The 19,510-nt window shown below is 41.6% G+C and overlaps 1 protein-coding gene across 1 annotated transcript; it reads right to left on the reverse strand.

The window, feature by feature from the left end:
- Window positions 1-3,590: 3,590 nt before the first annotated feature.
- rbm7 (RNA binding motif protein 7) lies at window positions 3,591-11,453 on the reverse strand. Its single transcript, XM_067971025.1, has 5 exons — window positions 11,236-11,453; window positions 10,494-10,656; window positions 9,585-9,675; window positions 8,451-8,553; window positions 3,591-6,998 (listed from the first exon to the last, which is right to left on the reverse strand). The coding sequence occupies exons 1-5, from the start codon at window positions 11,326-11,328 to the stop codon at window positions 6,567-6,569; spliced, it is 882 nt and encodes a 293-aa protein (XP_067827126.1). The 5' UTR covers window positions 11,329-11,453; the 3' UTR covers window positions 3,591-6,566.
- Window positions 11,454-19,510: the final 8,057 nt, after the last annotated feature.

The raw sequence follows: 19,510 nt of genomic DNA on the forward strand, positions 1-19,510 counted from the left end.
CACAGGCTGTTTCCCCAGGCTGGAGACTCTGGAACTAGGGGGGGGGGGGGGGGGGGGGGGCATTGTCTCAGGATGAGGAGTAAGCCATTTCTTCACTCAGAGGGTTGTGAATCTTTGGAATTCTTTACCCCAGAAGGCTGTGGATGCTCAGTCGTTGAGTATACTCATGGCTGAGATCGATAGATTTTTGGATTCTAAGGGAATCAAGGGATGTGGGAATCGTGCAGGAAGGTGGAGTTGAGGTCGAAGATCAGCCATGATCTTATTGAATGGCGGAGCAGGCTCGAGGGGCCATGTGGCCTACTCCTGCTCCTATTTCTTATGTTCTTAAATCAAAAAAGGGACACCTTAAAAAGCATTCCCAATTCTCCAGACTCAAAAAAGCTCCTCCCTTCCGCTTTCATCAGCTGATCATGGCTGCACCTCATATCCCAGTCTAACTTACCCAATGTATTATCAGTGCAAACCCAGGAAACTCACAGCTGCTGCGCCACTGACACGCACTCTGACAATATACAAATTGAGTCAGTAGGGACTCAGCGAGCAGATAGGCTCAAAAAATTCAATGAACTCTGGGTAAGCATTATAATGGCAGAAATCAGGCAGAAAAACTTCCATCCAATTTTTATGCCCAAAAAAATCTGTGCCGTTTATACATCACTATATCCCTGTAAACAGCAAGGTAATCCACCCCCCACTCCATAATTTTCATAAATTTCTTCTGCACATCTTTTGCAATGCCGTCTGATTTTATATGTATAGTATATATGAAAGAGAATATTCACTGAATTTTCTTCATCCTTGGATTGCCTTAATAAGTTCAGTTAGTTCATCTGCTCTTTACAAAACCAAGCTGACTGCTCTCAATTATCCTATGCGTTCCACTAAATTATAGGAACATAGGAATGGGAATAGGTCATTCAACCCCTCAAGCCGGTTCTGCCATTCAATGAGATCACGGCTGATCTGTATCCTAACTCCATCCCCTCCTGCCCTGGCGCCATATCCCTTAATAACCTTGGCTAGCAAAAATCTATCCATCTTCAGATTAAAATGATTAATTGAGCTAGCATCTACTGCTTTTTGTGGGAGAGTTCCACACTTCCACCACCCTTTGCGTGAAGAAGTAATCCCTAACTTCTCTCCTAAATGGCCTGGCTCTGATTTTAAGGTTATGTCCCTTTGTCCCAGACTCCTCCACCAGCAGAAAAAGTTTCTATCTACCCTATCATTTCCTTTCAAAATCCTAAAAACCTCAAATCAAATCACCCCATAACCTTTGATATTCCTGGGAATATAAGACTAGTTTATGTAATCTCTCCTCATAATCTAACCCTTGGAGCCTTGGTAACATTCTGGTGAATCTGCGCTGCACTCCTTCCAAGGCCAATATATCCTGTCTAAGGTGTGGTGCCCAGAACTGTACACAGTACTCTAGATGTGGTCTAACCAGGGTTTTGTATAGCTGTAGCAAAACTTCCCTTTCTATTCTAGCCCTCTAGCTATAAAGACTAAAATTCTCTTATCCTTTTTGATTATTTTTTGTACCGGACTACTGCATTTTAGTGATCTGTGTACATGGACCCATAAATCTCTTTAGACCTCCATTGTTCCTAGCTTCTCACCATTTAAAAAATACTCAGATCTATCCTTTTTTGGTCCAAAATGGAAGACTGGTGTTATGGGTTCTAAAGGTTTACCCACAAGTGAAATAAACAAACTGGCATATTCCCTCTAAGAGGAATCACTGTCATCAATATCAAGATTTCACAATGTATAGATAAAATTTATTGTAAAAGAAATGTTCTATATTCTGATCTGTGACAAAGGATCACAATTGAAAGTATGAAATATATCAGTAAGATCCATACTTGCATATTAAATGTGCAGGACTAATTCTAATGGAATAGCCAGGCTGATTGATCACCTACCTAGTGAGACAGCTAGTTGTAAATTAGTAGCTAATTAAAACAGTAGGTTTTTTTTCCAGATGACATTTACAAATATTGTATCCAAGTATGGTGAGCAGAGCCTTAGCGTTAAAAGTGCTGTTTCAATTAAAGTTGCACCACTGTGTCTTATTGTTTAAAGTGCAAGTGACCTCAGTACTTCTTGAGAAATAGATATTAACCAACTGGTGTTATTCAACACATGCTCAACTTACCAGCACATTAAACTGGGAGGTGCATTGTTGGAATTTCTAAAGGGAAAAACGTAACCATTAAGGCTATGTTCTTCATACCAGCATTACAATTTGTAAGCACCCACATTTTGAACATTTAAAACAAAGTTTCTGCAGTCACTTGCTTGAGCAGCAGAGATTAATTGGTTTATAGTTGAGTGGCCTGCCTAGTAGATAAAGTATGCAAGGTGCGGTATGTACAGGAGTAAGAGAATATAAATCAATGGGGATTTGAAAATTGGTGATAGATGACAGCATTTAGATTTGGAACACTGGCTCTTATAATGGGGAGAATCTGGGAGGAGAAAAATGGTTGTGAAGAAATTTTGCTCATGGAGAGTTCCTGATTATTCTTGGTATTCAGGCAATTATAGAGTGTATCAGGGATTGCTTCCAGCCTGCAATAATGAATTGTAATACACATACCTTTAACATTACCTAGGGATGGGGGGAAAACAGCACAGGAAGAATGTGTATTCCCATTACAGCTATCAACAAGGATACTAATTGTTAAAGAGTGCACCATATCCTGAATAGGACAAAGGAATCTGTTAATTAACAGCAAGATTTAGATGTAATTTAGAATGTCCTTCCCCACATTCACAATAAATAACTGAAAAATCAGCTAGAGTAAAACGTGAACACAAACTAGATTAACAACAGACCAAAGTGAAGAATGTCAACTGCAGTGACTAGTAGTTAATTAAAATTAAAACATTGGGCATAATTTATATTTAGGATTAGCTGTCAATCTATAAGAATAGCCTTGATACCCCAGCATCTTCAGCTCTAAGGCCATCAAATGTTAACTGCAGGTTCTCTGCTTTTGGTAAACCTGGAGTTACAGAATTAACCTTGTATGTACGATATTGTCTGTATTGCAATGTATATGGATAAGAGCAAAGTATTAGTCACGATCTGAAAATTGTTGAATAAGCAGCACGTATTTTAAGTAGAACTACACTGCATGGCTAGCCATAAGCTGCTCTTAGTAGTTCACGGGCATAAGACACATATCGTCATGATTTATTCTTTAACCTTCGTACCTACAGCACTTGCCTCTTCCATGGACACTGCATAAATATATACATTTTTTAAAAATAGGAACACCTAGCTGAACAAGGCAGAATCTTGGGATTCTACTGACATTCATAAAGGATTGTGCTGCATGTTGAATTATGGTGCTGTAGCTCATTGCTATGAAACTCTAAGCTGGAATTGTATTCAATTCTCAGGAGAAACAACAGTATTCCAACTCACAGTGCCACTCAGGACCAATAGTGCTTTTATTTTGAGTTATATGAATTTTTACTGTTATATGTGGACATGGTCATGAAAGTGTGTTCCACGGCTGCTGTGTAGACAAAGCCATGTAATGTATTTATATATAAAAAATACAAAAACAATGAAGGGGGGGAAAAAACTTTTACTTCCAAAATGTTGCTGGTTGCACAGTCTGTTCACAACTGTACATGGGAGGAAAAAGTGACAAAACAGTTTGGGAATTTTTTCCCCCAGATACAAAAAAAAAAATCACAATATAACTTACAACTTGAAGGAGAAAATACATTTGAATTTCAACCTTTTCTGGCACATGAACAATGCCAATTGACATGACAGTACATTTCACAAGCAAATTTCTTAATGACAGTATATGCCAAAGCTATTTTCAGGAACTAATAAAGTCAGACTGCACTGAACAGGTCTTCCTACAAAAGTGTTTTTTTTTATTTGAAATTTTAAAAATTCTGATATTGCAAATGTACAGAAAAATTACATGCTGTACAACAGCTAAATAGAATGCTATAAAAAAACCTGTGCTAAAATTTAGGACAGTGACAACAGTATTTTAAATTTTTCCTAGTACTTAAAATTCCACCACCTCTTCCTCATTATAGTTTACAATAGTTAACGTCCCCATTTTCACCCCTTTTTTTAAAAAACATGGGAACAAAGTTAGAGACCTCCCAAAAGGTAAAAATGAGATTAAGTAATTAAAGAAACTAAGTTACAAATAGACATTTTATAAAAGCAAAAACATCTAGTTAGGATACAAAAGTGTGAAGTAGCCACCATGTTCCTGGAAAAATTCCAGTCTTTTGTTCATGAATCCAGGTTTTTTTTTAAAAACTCAAAATTTTACTTTAAAAAATCTGCACAAAATTTGCCGTTTTAAAAAATTCTTGTCCGGTTCATTTAGGTTATAAAAATATTTTTTTTGCTGGTGTACTGAAGACCAGAGAATACATTATTCTTCATGTGCAGCTGAAAAAGGTACACAGAACAAAATCACTATACTGCATAGGTTGGTGAGTCCATCAGTTTCAGGTGGGAAACAGTAAAATTTGACTAGACGTAATTTTAAAATCAAGAATGTGAAAATTTTTTAAGACAAAAATGAATAACCAGTGCAATACCCACCAACAGGAAATACTTGCACTCTACAATACAGTTATTGTAACTTGAATTTACCTGCACTAGTGAACTACTCCCAAAACAAACCATACTGCCAGTTTGAAGGCCCATACTGCTTTAAGGCAGCAAAATTGTGATAAACAACTTATTTTCTGAGTATCAGTACAAAGTGGAAAACAAGTAAAACAGCAGGGACTTTTGCCGTATAGGCACTCCACCACCCGAAGACTGTGCACCGTTCTTATGTGCTCATTTGTTTTGAAGTGCGGGAGACTGACACCACATAGTAGCTCCCTACACTTACACATACAAAATGGCTCCTTTACCCGATAGCAGTATCGCAAACCCACTTTGTGGTCTATGATTCTGTCACCTGGATAAGAACTGGATTTAGCAGTGTTCAAACGGATGCTGGATTCCCACCTTCCAAACTGAACAAATGCCAATGCAAATGTGCCTTCTGAAGTCAGGGCTGGGTAACTGCACTCACCTTTACCAGGAGCATGCTACTTTCCAGCTGTGTGAAGCTAAGAAACCACACATATTACAAACATCAGCAGATGCAACATCAAATTTTTGTTGGTCATTCTTGCAATTCCTCACTGCATCTGATCCTTTATACTTTACTGGAGCTCTTTTCACCCCAAACTTGCCCATCTATACCAAACCTAAAATTCCTTCCCATTTAGAATTTTTTTGAAATAGACAATTATTCTTTTGTGACTGAAGATATCGCTAAGGGATATCCAACACAACTTCTATCTTTTAAGCAACATTTTTATAGCACTGGTCATGGTTCAGTGAGTAAATCGCTCATTTTAAAATCAGTTTACCAGATGTACCTGGAAATTATGAATAAAATATAGTGGTCAATATAGTAGAATTGAGTTATAGCAATTGATTTGGCCAGTAGCCCTAATGCTCACTATAGAGAACTGGCCAGCACAGGCAATCCCTCATATGCTGGTGAGCAGCATTCTGCTTAACAGTGCTGCTTGTGTGGACTTGCCAGAATTAAACAGAAAAGCACCAATTGGAAGAATGCTGACATTCTGAGATACTGGTTGAGCACCTCATTAAGCCAGTTGTTTAATGTTCTGATGAATACTGAGCAGCAATGCTCATCCATTCAACAAGAATGGTCACTGCCTCTGGGAAGCATTAACAGAAGGTACAATGGGGTGGAAAATCTAGCACAAGACTGATCTGTATAATTGATCTTAAAAAAAATCCAGAGCTCATACATGGGTGTTGGCACACTCAATTTGGCATCTGCCTGATCACTACAAGTAGATTCCATTCACATGCAATCTGAATGGGATATAAATCATTCATGTGATACACAATCAATCATTTGCTCTGCTTTTTCCCTAATACTTCTAAAAAGTAATCTTATTTCCATTTTACTGGCACTGCAGAACTAGACGTATATGTTTGAATTTTGGTTCAAATTTACTCCCTATGTAGACCACATGGTAAAGGGTCACTGGGATGAGATTGGGGGGGGGGGGGGGGGGGGAGGGGAAGTTAGATAGATCCTTCTCCCCACCCCCAAAGAGGACAATTAGAACACAGAATGTTTTACTACAAGTAGCTGCAGAGGCAGAGACTAGTATCATTAAAAGGGAATTGGCTAGGTATATAAATGGGAAGGGAGAAAGGGAATGGGATTAGACAGCATCAGTTGAAGAGCTAGCACCGGCACATGGGCCAACAGGCCTCCTTCTGTGTTGTAAATTCTATAAGCAGGGAACTTCTGTGCAGGCACTTTATAAAAAAAAATGCACAGTGAACTGGAGATGACAAAAAGTCCAGCACTAGCAGAGTAGAGAAAATTGCAATTATGCATATGAAGTTTTAACAGGTGGGGTTCCAGTTTAGTTCATTTTCATTGAATGTTTCTTCAAAAGGGAAAGAGGACTAACTCTACCACACCAATCAGACATCACCAATCCGACATTGTAATAGTTTATTGCCAATTTCCTCGTCGTCTCCCACCTCTAGAGTGCTCTCTCTTGTAATCATATTCCCAACTTCTGCTGTGATGTGAGGTGTGGTCATGTCGGAACTCAGTCTCACGGTTTCCCCTATAGTGCCGGTCTGAACTGGGATCCTGGAAACGAACATCTCGGGTAAAAAGGCTGTTATCCGACTGATAGGAAGAATGTGCCTGCTGCCTCTGGTTGCCCTGTGATGATTTTTCTGGATGCCTCATCGTCTGTGGATTTGGACTGGATGACCGTGGCTGTACAGGGTTGCTATAACTCTGCGTTAGTGTTTGCTGGTTAGAAGGCATTCCGCGATTTGACTGCTGCAGTGTGGATCGATTGTTTGGCTGCTGCATTGAGGGAGTGTAATTCTGCTGCCCTCCCCTGGCCTGCTGCTGCCACATGTTGTTTATCTGAAAGTTAAATCAAACAGTTTAAAAATCTGCAGAATAGAGTCAGAGCTAAACTGGAGATAGCAATGAGCTGATCAATGAAAAGTCAAAGCCAGGTACTCAACTTGCAAGGAAAACATAAATAAGGAGAAACTTTCCACTGGCAAGAGGGTCGGAAATCAGATTCTATGACTTTAAGTCAATGCAGGCAGAACAGAAAAAACTGTCCCTGTAGAAATTGGGACACATCCAGGAAACTGCTTCACTACCAAGAAACACTGCAAATGGCACAATTGGTCACAGCTTAACAATTCTGAATCAAAACCATGTTACACTTAAAATACTTAATTGTTATCTAGAAGGGAATACAAAATTTTAATCTCAGAGAAGCTCAATCAAAATAAATCAGCTCAACATTCATTTGAACTCTGTAAATTACTGCCCTATAATCTCAGACACAGAAGTGGGTGCTCCATGCAATTACTTCCACACTGGTGGATTAATGATAATCACTGCAAATTAAGTGATCATTTGGTTGATAACCAAGAAATAAATCTATCTATCGTGCAAAAGAGGCTCAAAACATTCATTATCACAAAAATTGGAAGCTAGCCTTTCTCCCCCTTAAAATTATTTCAAATAGATAAATATAAAAGACGTATCATGGACTGTATATTCAATGGAAACAAACGGGAGGTATAAGGATGGGGAAGAGATCTTGTAATTTTGGTGGACAGGTCAACATCAACCTAGTGCTTCCAGGTAAAGAAAACCAAGTTGGTATACACCAAATATAGTGGAACATATATTGCAAACAGGCAATTTGAAAATTGTACATAGCCTTGGTGAGACTACATCTAGATTTTCGTGCTTAGTTTTGGTTCGCCTACTTCAAGGGGCGATGTTAGAGAGGGTTCAACAGAACAACAAAATTATTGCCAGAACATGGTAAATGACGAAGACCCTGGGACTTGTCTCATAGAACATAAGACTGGGGGTGACCTGATAGAAGGCATTATTATAATGGGATTATATATGAAAAGGGTACGGTTTTCTGTCATGTACAGAATTTCAGAACAGTGGTATAGGAAAACTGCTAATGAACCAAGTTTTTTGTAAAAACTGGGCTACAAAAAAGAAAAAATTCTGGCATCTGCAAACATTCGTGGTATCTTACAAGAAAGGGTAAATTGATATATCCACTCAATATTTAATATTGTTTGCTTAAGAAAAGTTTAAAGAGTTAGGTCTCCATCATATTACTGCTCTTTAGTGCCTCAGCTCCACCCAATTTTGAACATTTGCGGTTTTAAAATCCAATATGGTCATAGCACAGATAGATATAATGGTGTACACATGTACAATAATAGATTGCACCTTGAAATCTATATTTCATTTCTCACAGGTTCAGTTTTATTACAATAAACTTGGGATGGAAATAGATCTTTCACAAAAGGAAATGATTTCACCTACCATGACCTGCCTTTGAAGACTATCAGGTGAAGAAAATGACCTCTGTACCAACTGTGGAGTTGCAAACATGGGAAAGCCCGTATTATCCATTCCCCGATCAAACCTGTCAAGAGTGGGGGAGAAACTTTTCAACATGATCCAAGAAGCAATACAGACCTAATACTTCTCAGAACTGCAAGAGTCTGTTCAATCCCAAGTAACTCAAATACTACTAACATGGGTGCAGTATACTGTTCAAATCAGGGCCCCTGGTGCTCCATGATTCCACAACCACATTCATCACCATGAAGTTTCTCCCCTGCTATTTTGTCGTTTTCCTAAATTTTCCCCTACTGCAATTGCATTGGGACGACACCATTCTTCTAATCCCCATTTCTATTTTCCTAATCTCCTACAGATGAAATGTGCAAGGTAAAGAATGCGCAGGTCTTCCTAACATTGATCGCAACTGTTACACGCTCAGTCTAGTTTCACAAGTGTGGTTTACAAGGTGTGAAATGCTTAAAGTGTAATGAGCTGAAAATTAATGGGGACTAAGATTGAATTTCATCCGACATCATTCAAATTCACTGAATGTTAAAACAGAATTACTGTCACAAAACATCTTTTGTGACAAACTTTACTGTCAAGTTTCCTGGCATCACTTCTTTATGCTGCACTTTTGTATTCGGTACAGTATGATACCCATTGTTATAAGACCACCTCCAAGCAGTGATTGTACACCAGCTTTGCTGCACAATAACTGCAGCCAGATGTTTGCTCCATAATACTGTACCAAACACACAACATCCAAAATTTCCCACATAATGAATGGTGCCAAGTCAGTAAAACATCCAGCTCTCTGCCCTAAAAACTAATACCGTAACAGTACCAACAGCATAAAGCTGGCATTTAATAAGTAGCTGATTTTATAGTCTTGAACGGTTGGGTTTCTTCAAGACTTCATTACTTCAAGACAGCAAAGACTACCAATATTCAGAATCTAAATTCTGACAGAACAAGGCAACATTTAGGCTATTGCAAGTTCCACATTCCTTTTTTAAAGTCTGATATAGCAAATAGATTACATCCCTAGCTAGCAACATGCAGAGCTGGAAAAAAAATTGCTGAACAATCACAAAAGGAAGTCTGTACCGATTATTATTGAACTGGTTAGAATCGTGGCGACTGAGAGAAGCAGTTGAATTCTGAGACTGGTTTCCTTCCCGAGATTCGTGAACACTACCTAGGAAGAGAACAGAGGAAATTACTTTTAATTTCAAATACAACAGTTCATTTTAAAGTTCCTGCATGGCAAAAGATATTTTAAATCTATGGTAGTTTTCTTCCCATTGAGATTCAATATCTACCTTTCTGTCCAGCTCTCCTTGTTTTTAATAATTCCTAATTGTCTCCTTGTCTCATATGCCTCTCTTCCCCTCTCCCTGCTCCTTCCCTCAACACATAGTTATCAACAGCAACTCGTGTCTTAAACAAAAGGAGCATCTCCACTCCAGGTAAAACCATCTAACTTATTATCTCTTGCAGAGGCCTGTACCTCTGTGGTGACACTCCCAGTGAATAGTCAAAAATAGTTCCACAAGCATACAAGCTAGTTCATCTTTAAGTGGGTCTATTGCAGAATTAGTGGCAGTAAAGAAGTGAAACCATAACGTGTGCATGTTCAATTACAGGTGGTCTTTGTCCATGGTAAAAAGCAGTTTTAATTGACAAGAACATTTGGAGTTTAATCTTTGCATGAAGTGCTCCCCCCTCCCACCCAGCCCATCAGTTGCCACTAAAACAGAAGGAATTGGAATTCCTACAGTTCACACGCACCATTATTCCCTTCCTAACAACTAGTTCAAATGTTGGATACCTGTGAACAGTTTTGCACTCTCTGATCTGGAGAAATGTGCAGTTGTGGAGTAGAGAATTAAAAATGATGGCACGTGGAAATCGACAGACCATAGATCAAAAACCATGCAAACATAATTTAAACAATCAACGGATAAGACAGGAAATACGTGGCCAAAAAAAGCCAGTGATTCAACCGATCCTGACCTGATCTGAATTGGATCTTAATAGACCTGCCGTACAGTTGTATTCCATTCAACAAGTCCTTTCCATAATGGACCGACTCTTCGTGTTTAAAATTCACGAACGCGAACTGCTTGGATTTTCCATCCTTGTCCTTGGGGATTTTTACTGCGAGGAGAGGGCCAGCCTGGCAAACAGAAAATGAAAGAAAGAAAAAAAGAAAGAGTGATTGGTACATCTTCAATCCGGTCGAAAAGGGAACACAAAAAATAAATCCTCAACAACTTGAAAAAGAGGCATCTCGATTCAGTGAAGCAACCAGGTCAAAACTGCAGAGCGAATTTGAAACAAACCTGGTTGCTAAAATCTGTGCAGCTAATTATCTTATTACATTGGCGTCTGTAAAATCTCTCCTAACCTTTCGAGTGCGACTACAACCAAAACCAGCCGCCATGGGAATCAATGTGTTGACCCCCGGGCCTGATTAGACGGAAAATTTATCACTGCTCGCAAGAGGACAAAACAAGTCATCGTTAAACCGGTTCAATAAACGGCGGGTATTTTAAACTGACGACAATAATCTAGTTAATACGGTTTTTTTTTAAAAAATCGGCTTCAAAATATAATTAAACAGCCCAGAGTTACAGGGCCCCCTGAACAATAACCGAGGCCACTGAGACTAATTAAAGCCAGTCCCCCGTTACCGGGTAGGTGTCAGTAGGCCGCTAAACCCAGCGCGCCCTCTCCAGCCGCGGCCCAGGCTCACCTGTAGGAACAGTTCGAACAGCAGCTCCTCCGTTACTTTCATATCCAGGTTCCCGATAAACAGCGTCTTATCCGCATCGTTTGATACCCCCATGGTGGTTGCAACTCGGGCTCTTCCCGCTACTCCGAAACGCCCCGACTGCTAGGCCAAACTCAGCTCCTTATTCCGATTGAAAGCGCCTTCTTGCCCCGCACGCCTCGTTCTTGGCGCCGCTTCCGCCCCGCCACCGTCCTCCAGGCGCCGCTTCCGCCCCCCTCCAGAGGCCCCGCCTCCGTCCCCAAGCGCCGCTTCCGCCCCTCCCAGGCCCCGCCTCCTCCCCCAGGCGCCAAAATTTGAACTATCAGCCTTACTCTTTCAAGTTTCATGAAGTGGAGCTTCTTAGCCACCAATTTAATTTTGAAGGTACAATTTAAATTTAAATGCTCAGATTCAGCGCCTTATGGACATTGCACTAATGAACTTTATTTGATATAAATCTGAGTCACGTAAATACCAACCTAGAAAACCAGCACAAGCTGACCAACAGCTTCAGAAAGCTGTCACAGCCCCACTCTCATCCCCATTCACAAAAGCTGACAACTCAAGAACTGATTATAAGCCTATGACATGTAAAAACATAATTGCAAGGCAGTTGCAATTTGAATTGTAGGTATACCCATCATTCCTTCACTCCTAATGCAGAAAAAAAACCTTAAATTCCTGTCCATGAAAACCTGAAGGGAAGATACAAACATTGAAGACAGAAAAGATATGTTCTGGGACCCACACCCCAGAAATTTTTGATTTGTGACACTTTATTTGTTGCTTTTTCCACTATTTTGGAATCTACAGTGAACATGGGTATTGCATTTTTCTATCTAAAAAGGGACATTTGCTAAACTTTATTAAAAACTACTCTCTATTTGCCAATTGAATTATTTATCTTTATATTTTAAAAATTATTTCTCCAAGTAGTAGCAAGTAATCTATTACTGGGGGTGCGGAGGAGAGTCTTAATTATTTTCAAAAAGTAAATTACTTAAGTATTGTGTCCAATTCTGGGCACCATACTTTAGGAAGGATGTCAAGGCCTTAGAGAGGGTGCAGACAAGATTTACTAGGAGTGATACCAAGGATGAAAGACTTTAGTTATGTGGGGAGAGTAGAGAAACTGGGGTTGTTCTCCTTAGAGCAGAGAAGGTTAAGGGGAGATTTGATACAGGCGTTCAAAATAATGAAGGATTTTGACAATTTCTCCTTATTTATTCTGTTTCCAGTGGCAGAAGGGTCAGTAACCAGAGGACACATATTTACGGTAATTAGCAAAAGAACCAGAGGCAACATGAGTGAGAAAAATTTACGCAGCAAGTTGTTATGATCTGGAATGCACTGCCTGAAAGGGTGGTAGGAGCAGATTCAATAGTAACTTGCAAAAGGGAATTGGATAAATACTTGAAGTGGAAAAAATTGCAGGGATATAGGGAAGGAGCAGGGGAACGGGACTAATTGGATAACTCTTTCAAAGAGCCAACACAGGCACGATGGGCCAAATGGCCCCCTTCTGTGCTGTATCATTCTATAATTCCCTAATTGCAGAGGGGTTTTGAATCCTGACATTCACCATGGGATCACTGTCATCCGGATTGTAGGCAGCAAATTCAGAATTGTACATTCTTTTCAAAATGTACAATTGCCAACTTATGCTGCTAACCTAGTTCAGGCAGATGGTTTTCTTCCATCCCCAATTAAATTGGCACCCTATATATTCTCTATACTTCCTACCCCCTCCCCAATCATCACTCCTGGCTTCTACCCTCTTCCATTTCCCTTTCACTTCCCCTCAACATTACTCCTACCCGAGTCCTTCTGCTTCTTAAAGTTACTCCAGCTGCTGTATACTGCAGCCAGGAATTCCCATCTACATTGGGAAGCAGCTGTAATCACTTCAAATAACAGCAGAACATGGATAGGAGTGGAGTTCAAGGGAAGAGGTGATGTTTACATAGAAACATAGAAAATAGGATCAGGAGTAGACCATTCGGCCCTTCGAGCCTGCTCCGCCATTCAATATGATCATGGCTGATGCTATATCTCAATACCATATTCCCGCTCTCTCCCCATACCCCTTGATGCCTTGTGTCTAGAAATCTATCTAGCTCCTTCTTAAATATATTCAGTGACTTGGCCTCCACAGCTTTCCGTGGTAGAGAATTCCACAGGTTCACCACCCTCTCAGTGAAGAAATTTCTCCTCATCTCAGTCTTAAATGTTCCACCCCATAATCTGAGACCGTGACCCCTCGTTCTGGACCCCCCCCCCAGGCAGGGGAACCTTTGCTGCACTCCCTCTTTGGCAAGTATATCCTTTCTTAGGTAAGGAGACCAAAACTGCATACAATACTCCAGGTGTGGTCTCACCATGGCCCTGTATAACTGCAGTAAGACATTCTTGCTCCTGTATTCAAATCCTCTGGCAATGAAGGCCAACATACCATTTGCCTTCCTAAGTGCTTGCTGCACCTGCATGTTTGCTTTCAGTGACTGGTGTACAAGGACACACAGGTCCCTTCGTACATCAACATTTCCCAATCTATCACCATTTAAATAATGTTCTGCCTTTCTGTTTTTCCTTCCGAAGTGGATAACTTCACATTGATCCACATTATACTGCATCTACTATGTATTTACCCACTCACTCAACTTGTCGAAATCGCCTTGAAGCCTCTTTGCATCCTCCTCACAACTCACGATCCCACCTAGTTTTGTGTCGTCAGCAAACTTGGTCATTTGGTTCCCTCATCCAAATCATTGATATATATTGTGACTAGCTGGGGCCCAAGCACTGATCCATGTGGTACCCCACTAGTCACTGCCTGCCACCCTGAAAAAGACCCATTTATTCCTACTCTCTGTTTCCTGTCTGTTAACCAATTTTCAATCTATGCCAGTATATGACCACCAATCCCATGTGCTTTAATTTTGCACACTAACCTCTTATGTGGGACTTTATCAAAGTCTCCAAGCGCGGACTGGACCCGTAAAACGCAGACCCGTCCATGGCAAATGTGAATGGTTAGTATGTATGAAGCCAAAATATTGAGTGGCACAGTACTTTTCCACCTGAATTCTAAGGGTTCCACCGCAAATGAGTTTGGACAGTCTCATCAAACGTGTACATAGAGGACCACAACACAAACCTGTCCACAATTTGGCAAACTCTCTCAGTAAAGTCATAAAGCATAGGTAGTATGGGAAATGAGCAAATTTACACCATTGCAGTAGGTTGGAGTTCAAATGTAGTTGGACAAAAGGGGAGCATACTCTGCCTGTGACTGTTATGCTGACAGAGAAGTGTTTCAGGTTAATACTGAGCATCCACAATATTCTATTCCCCAGGACTGACATCCCTCGTCTTCATGGGCAAACAAAAAACATATTAATAAATCTGAAATTAATAAGCTGCACTTTGAAAAGTATTTTTTTTGCCTTTGTTATGAGCAGAGCTAATCAATGATTAGTTACAAACATGCACACCTGGAATCCATCTTCAGTCCCCTCCCATTAATCAGCTACATGCTACCCCTTGGCCACATATACAGTCAATGTTCACATCTGTACTGATGACACCCAACTCTACCACAACTAACTTCAAAGCCGTACTAACCAACTGCCTATCTAACATCAAACCTTCATCTGAACGCTGGCAAACTCTAAGGTACCTCCAACAATGTCAACCCCCCAACTGCTCACAATCCTTCTCAACCCGTAGCTGACTTTCTTGCCTCACATCAGATCAGTAGCCAAGGATACACTTTTCCACCTCTGACACACTGCCTGTCTGCGCTCCTTCTGCACTCTCCCACTTTCCATTGCCAAAACCCTAATTAACATCAACACCTCTAGAATTGACTTCCATTTTACAAATTCCACTGCTCAAGTCCTCTCCCATGCAAATTCCTGCACTCCCACCAGCCTTCTGTTTGACAAGCTCCGCTGGCTTCTAGTTTACCCCCCTAGCCAATAGTGGGTCAAATTCAAAGTCCTCATCCATTCCCAAATTATCAAATGGCAGAGTAGGTTCAAGGGGCCGAATGGCCTATTCTTCTTAATTTGTATGTACGTATCTATGTTCCCCTATCTTAACTGAGTGAAATTCTCAAGTCATATGTCCTCATTCTGCTCCCTCCAGTCCACCATCAGATACCATGGACATGATTTTAGCTCGGAGCTGGGAACCCAGCTCGTCTGCAGATAATCACATGGGGAACCTGGAAGCCAAATGAGTGCCCGCAATCTGCGATTGCAACTCAATTGAAGGTAAGTATTTGTGCTTCCGGGTTTCGCACGCGCAAGGCAACCAGATTGACAGGCGGGCTGCCTTTCAGAAGTGAAAGGAGCCGCGAATCGGAGTGGGGGGGGGGGGGAGGAAAGAGATCGTGGGCAGTGGAAGAAGTTAGAGGGGTGGGGGGGAACGTGGAGGACGTCGGGTGGGCCTTGGAGAAGATCGGGGGTGGCGGTGGCTGATCGCAAGAGTCCTGTGGGCCAGGTGAGCTTGTTGGGCCTGGATGAAACACTCCTGCTCCTCCGGGCCCAAAAGCAGTGCAATAAAGGCACTCACCTGTGTGAATCAGAAACTATGGGAGACCCGAACAGGCAAGGTAAAATTTGTTTGACATTTCTATTGCACAAAAAAATATGCCTCAACTATTGCAATGAGGTACGTTACCCCTTTAAGTATAGGCCTACCAGCTTTAAGTGGGGACTTCCGGGTTTCTGTTACATCCAAACACACCTGGATTAAACTCGGAAGTGGGCGCATTGGAGCCGGGATGCGATCCCGCTCTTAAAAAAATTCAACCATTTTTATCACCTACCCGCCCCCAATCCACCCATTCTCAGGGGGTTAAAATTACCCCCCATTTCTTTAGCTGCTCTTTGAACTCTCTCTCCCTAAATCATTCCACTTTGTTACCCCTCCCCCTTCCTTCAAAAGCCTATCTCTGATTAAAAAAACAAAATCCCCTCCTGCCTTTTTTCACACTTTTCTTCCAACCCTTGCTAAAATGCTTGTTTATCTTTCAGTTCTAATGAAGAGTGCACATCCAAACTATCATAACTTGTCTTTTCTCTTTATAGATGTTGACTGACCTGCTATGTAGATCCAGCATTTTCTGTTTTAGTTTGGTACAATTACTGGACTGGGTTTTGGAATATTCACTGAATCACTCATTCACAATGTTTTCTAGTTATTCTCACCTTCTTTGCTCTTTTGTCTTTTAACAAAAAAGTTGCTTCTACATAAATTGAACTGCAAGTTGTTCAGGTGTTGTGCATCAACTGTCAGACAGAAAAAAAATTTCAACTAGTTTGTCATGCAGGAATTTATTTCAGACAAATAAAGTGGCAATCAGGGCCATTTTCTGCAAAATGCCAATCATTTGAAACAGATCAACATTTGAATGAAGTGTAAATGTCATCTGAGGAAAAGTCATCGACCTGAAATGTCAACTCTGTTTTTCTCTCTCCACAGATGCTGCCTAACCTGCAGAGAGTTTCCAGCATTTTCTGTTTTTATTTCAGATTTACAGCATCTACAATATTTTTCATGTGTTTATATGAATGTGTTCATTTTGTTGTGAATAAAGCTGCCTTTTACATATGTTCAAGTTTTACCATGAGGATCAATGGATATCATTGAAATATGAAAATAATAAGTTTTAAAAATACTTTTAGAACATTTTAATGGCTTTCAGAAAAAAATACTGCAATGCTACCTTTCCCATGGTTAAACCATTCCTATTCCAAGAAGCATAATGCATCACAAACCCTTCCAACTCTGTGAATTAAGCACAATAAAGATGACTGAAAGTATCTAAAAAGTTGACACACTGAACATGCAGGACCTGTTAAATTTAACTTTACATTTACCTTTGGCAGCTCCCATGTCAATAACACAAGCCCCTCTGCAGGTGCTCGGTGGTTTTCTCTGCAGACAGCAATTGTCTATTCTGACCACAGGCAGCTGATGTGATTTTTCTCCTTGCTGGCCTGTACAGACACTCCCAAACTCTGCGGGAATTAAAGTCACCATTTGTGACTTTGAGATGTTTCAATGTGAGGAGGTGCTATCTAAATGTTTTTAAAAAAAACTATTATAGTTCCACCTGCTCAGTGTTAATTCTCTCTCCATCTCCCAAGCTTAGTTGAATCGTACTCCAGACCAAGCCCATTATCTCTATCTCTATCTCCCCTTTTCTTTCTCTTCCCTTTACCCCTCTGGACTCTTCTCTCCTTTCTCCTCCCCTTTCTGCTACCCAGTCATATCTCCCCGCTCAAGTACTTTGACACACCCCAACCCCTTAACCCAACCCTTCTCTATTCTTCTACCTTCCTACTGTCCTGCCACCGTCCCAGGATTGATTCTCTCCTGGATAAGCCCACAGCTTCCCTCTGTGTCTCTCTCGGCATTCTCCAGAGGGCCCCCATCGAGGCACTGATCGCTGCCTCCTTACGAGCAACAACTCTAACTGCCCAATCCTCCTCTTTCGCCAACTTTCCCACCTAGTGTGCCCACTGGGCCTAATCTTGCCAACCTTCCTGTGCCGCTCACCTGTCACAGTGCTAACCCTGTGGACTGTGCCACTGGATCAACAATCATCACCCCTCTCTGCATCTCCCTCCAAAATGTCCGTTCACTTGCAAATAAGGCCCTTGCCATCCATGACCTTATTGTGGATGATTGCATCAACATCATGGCCTTGACAGAAACTTGGCTCACAGGTGATGATATCTTCCCCTTTACTGAAGCCTCCCCACCTGGTTATACCTTCCACCACTTGTTCCACCCAAACCACCGGGGTGGCAATGTGGCCCTTATCACCAAATCTCACCTTGGTCTGTCACCCTAATCTTCTGGCACTTTCTCTTTCTTTGAGCACCTCATCGTGTTCCACCCCTCTCGCCTCTTCTTTAAAATCCTCGTTCTCCACTGCCCACCCAAGCCCCACCCCAAGTTTCTCACTGAGATATCCTCACTCCTTCCCTCCCTCAGCACCAAGCGACTTCTCATCCTCGGTGATTTCAAACCACCATCTCAACTCACAACACTTGCTCCTCTGAGTTCGCTGCCTTTCTATTCTTCCTTAACCTCTCCCTCTATATAAACTATCCTACCCATATTCACGGCCACCCCATCGACCTTGCCATCTCACGTGGCCTCTCTATTCCCATCCTCTCAATCACAGACAAGGCCATCACTGATCACTTTCTTGTATTCCTCACCACTCCCATCCCCGTTCCCCCTTCCAACCCCACTTTTGTCTGTGTCCACTCCTGGAAAAAACTCTCCCCCAAGTCACTAACAACGGCACTTTCAAACACCCAGCTATCTAGCCCTTGGCCCTCCATTTGCCTTGGTACTTCTGCAGCTATCGATCTGTCAATTACACCCTCACCTCCACCATTGATGCCGTTGTTCCCAGGAAGGCCCTTATTCTCTCTCACCCTGGTCATTCCCCCTGGTATGGCCCCCATCTTCGCTCCCTTAAGTCCAAGTGGCGTAGACTTAAACGTACCTGGAGCACAACTAGGTTAGAAATTCATCACCAGATCTGGCTGGACCACATCAAGCACAATCGGGCCCTGCTCTCCGCTGCCAAACCTACTCACTACTCCAGGATCATCCCGGAGAGCAAAGATAACCCCTGGCTTCTTTTCTCCACCACCAACCGTCTCCTTAAACTCCTCTCCCCTGCCCCTTCCACCCTCATCTTTAACAACAAGTGCAAGAAGCTCATGGACTTCTCTGTCACTAAGATTGAGACCATCCACTGAGCTGCCTCTGCCAGGTCTCTCCCTGCCCCTTGCCCACCAAACCATGTTGCCCCCATTGCTTCTGTGTTGTCAGACTGCTTGTCTGATATCCAGCCCTGGATGAGCCATAATTTTCTCCAATTAAACATTGGAAAAATCAAAGCTGCTGTCTTTGGCCCCCACCACAAACTCTGTTCTCTCACCACCGGTTCCATCCCCCTCCCTGGCCACTGTCTCAGTCTGAACCAGACTGTTCTTAACCTCGGCATCCTATTTGACCCTGAGCTGCCTTCCAACCCCACATCCTCTTCATCACAAAGACTGCCTACTTCCACCTCCTTCGGCCATCTAGGCCCTAAGCTTTGGAATTCTCTCCCTAAACCTCTCTACCTCTCCATTGTGCTTTCCTCATTTAAGACCCTCCTTAAAACTTATCCCTTTCACCAAGCTTTTAGTCACCTGTCCTAATATCTCCTTATGTGGCT

This window comes from Heptranchias perlo, chromosome 33 (genome assembly GCF_035084215.1).
Source record: "Heptranchias perlo isolate sHepPer1 chromosome 33, sHepPer1.hap1, whole genome shotgun sequence".
NCBI lineage: Eukaryota > Metazoa > Chordata > Chondrichthyes > Hexanchiformes > Hexanchidae > Heptranchias > Heptranchias perlo.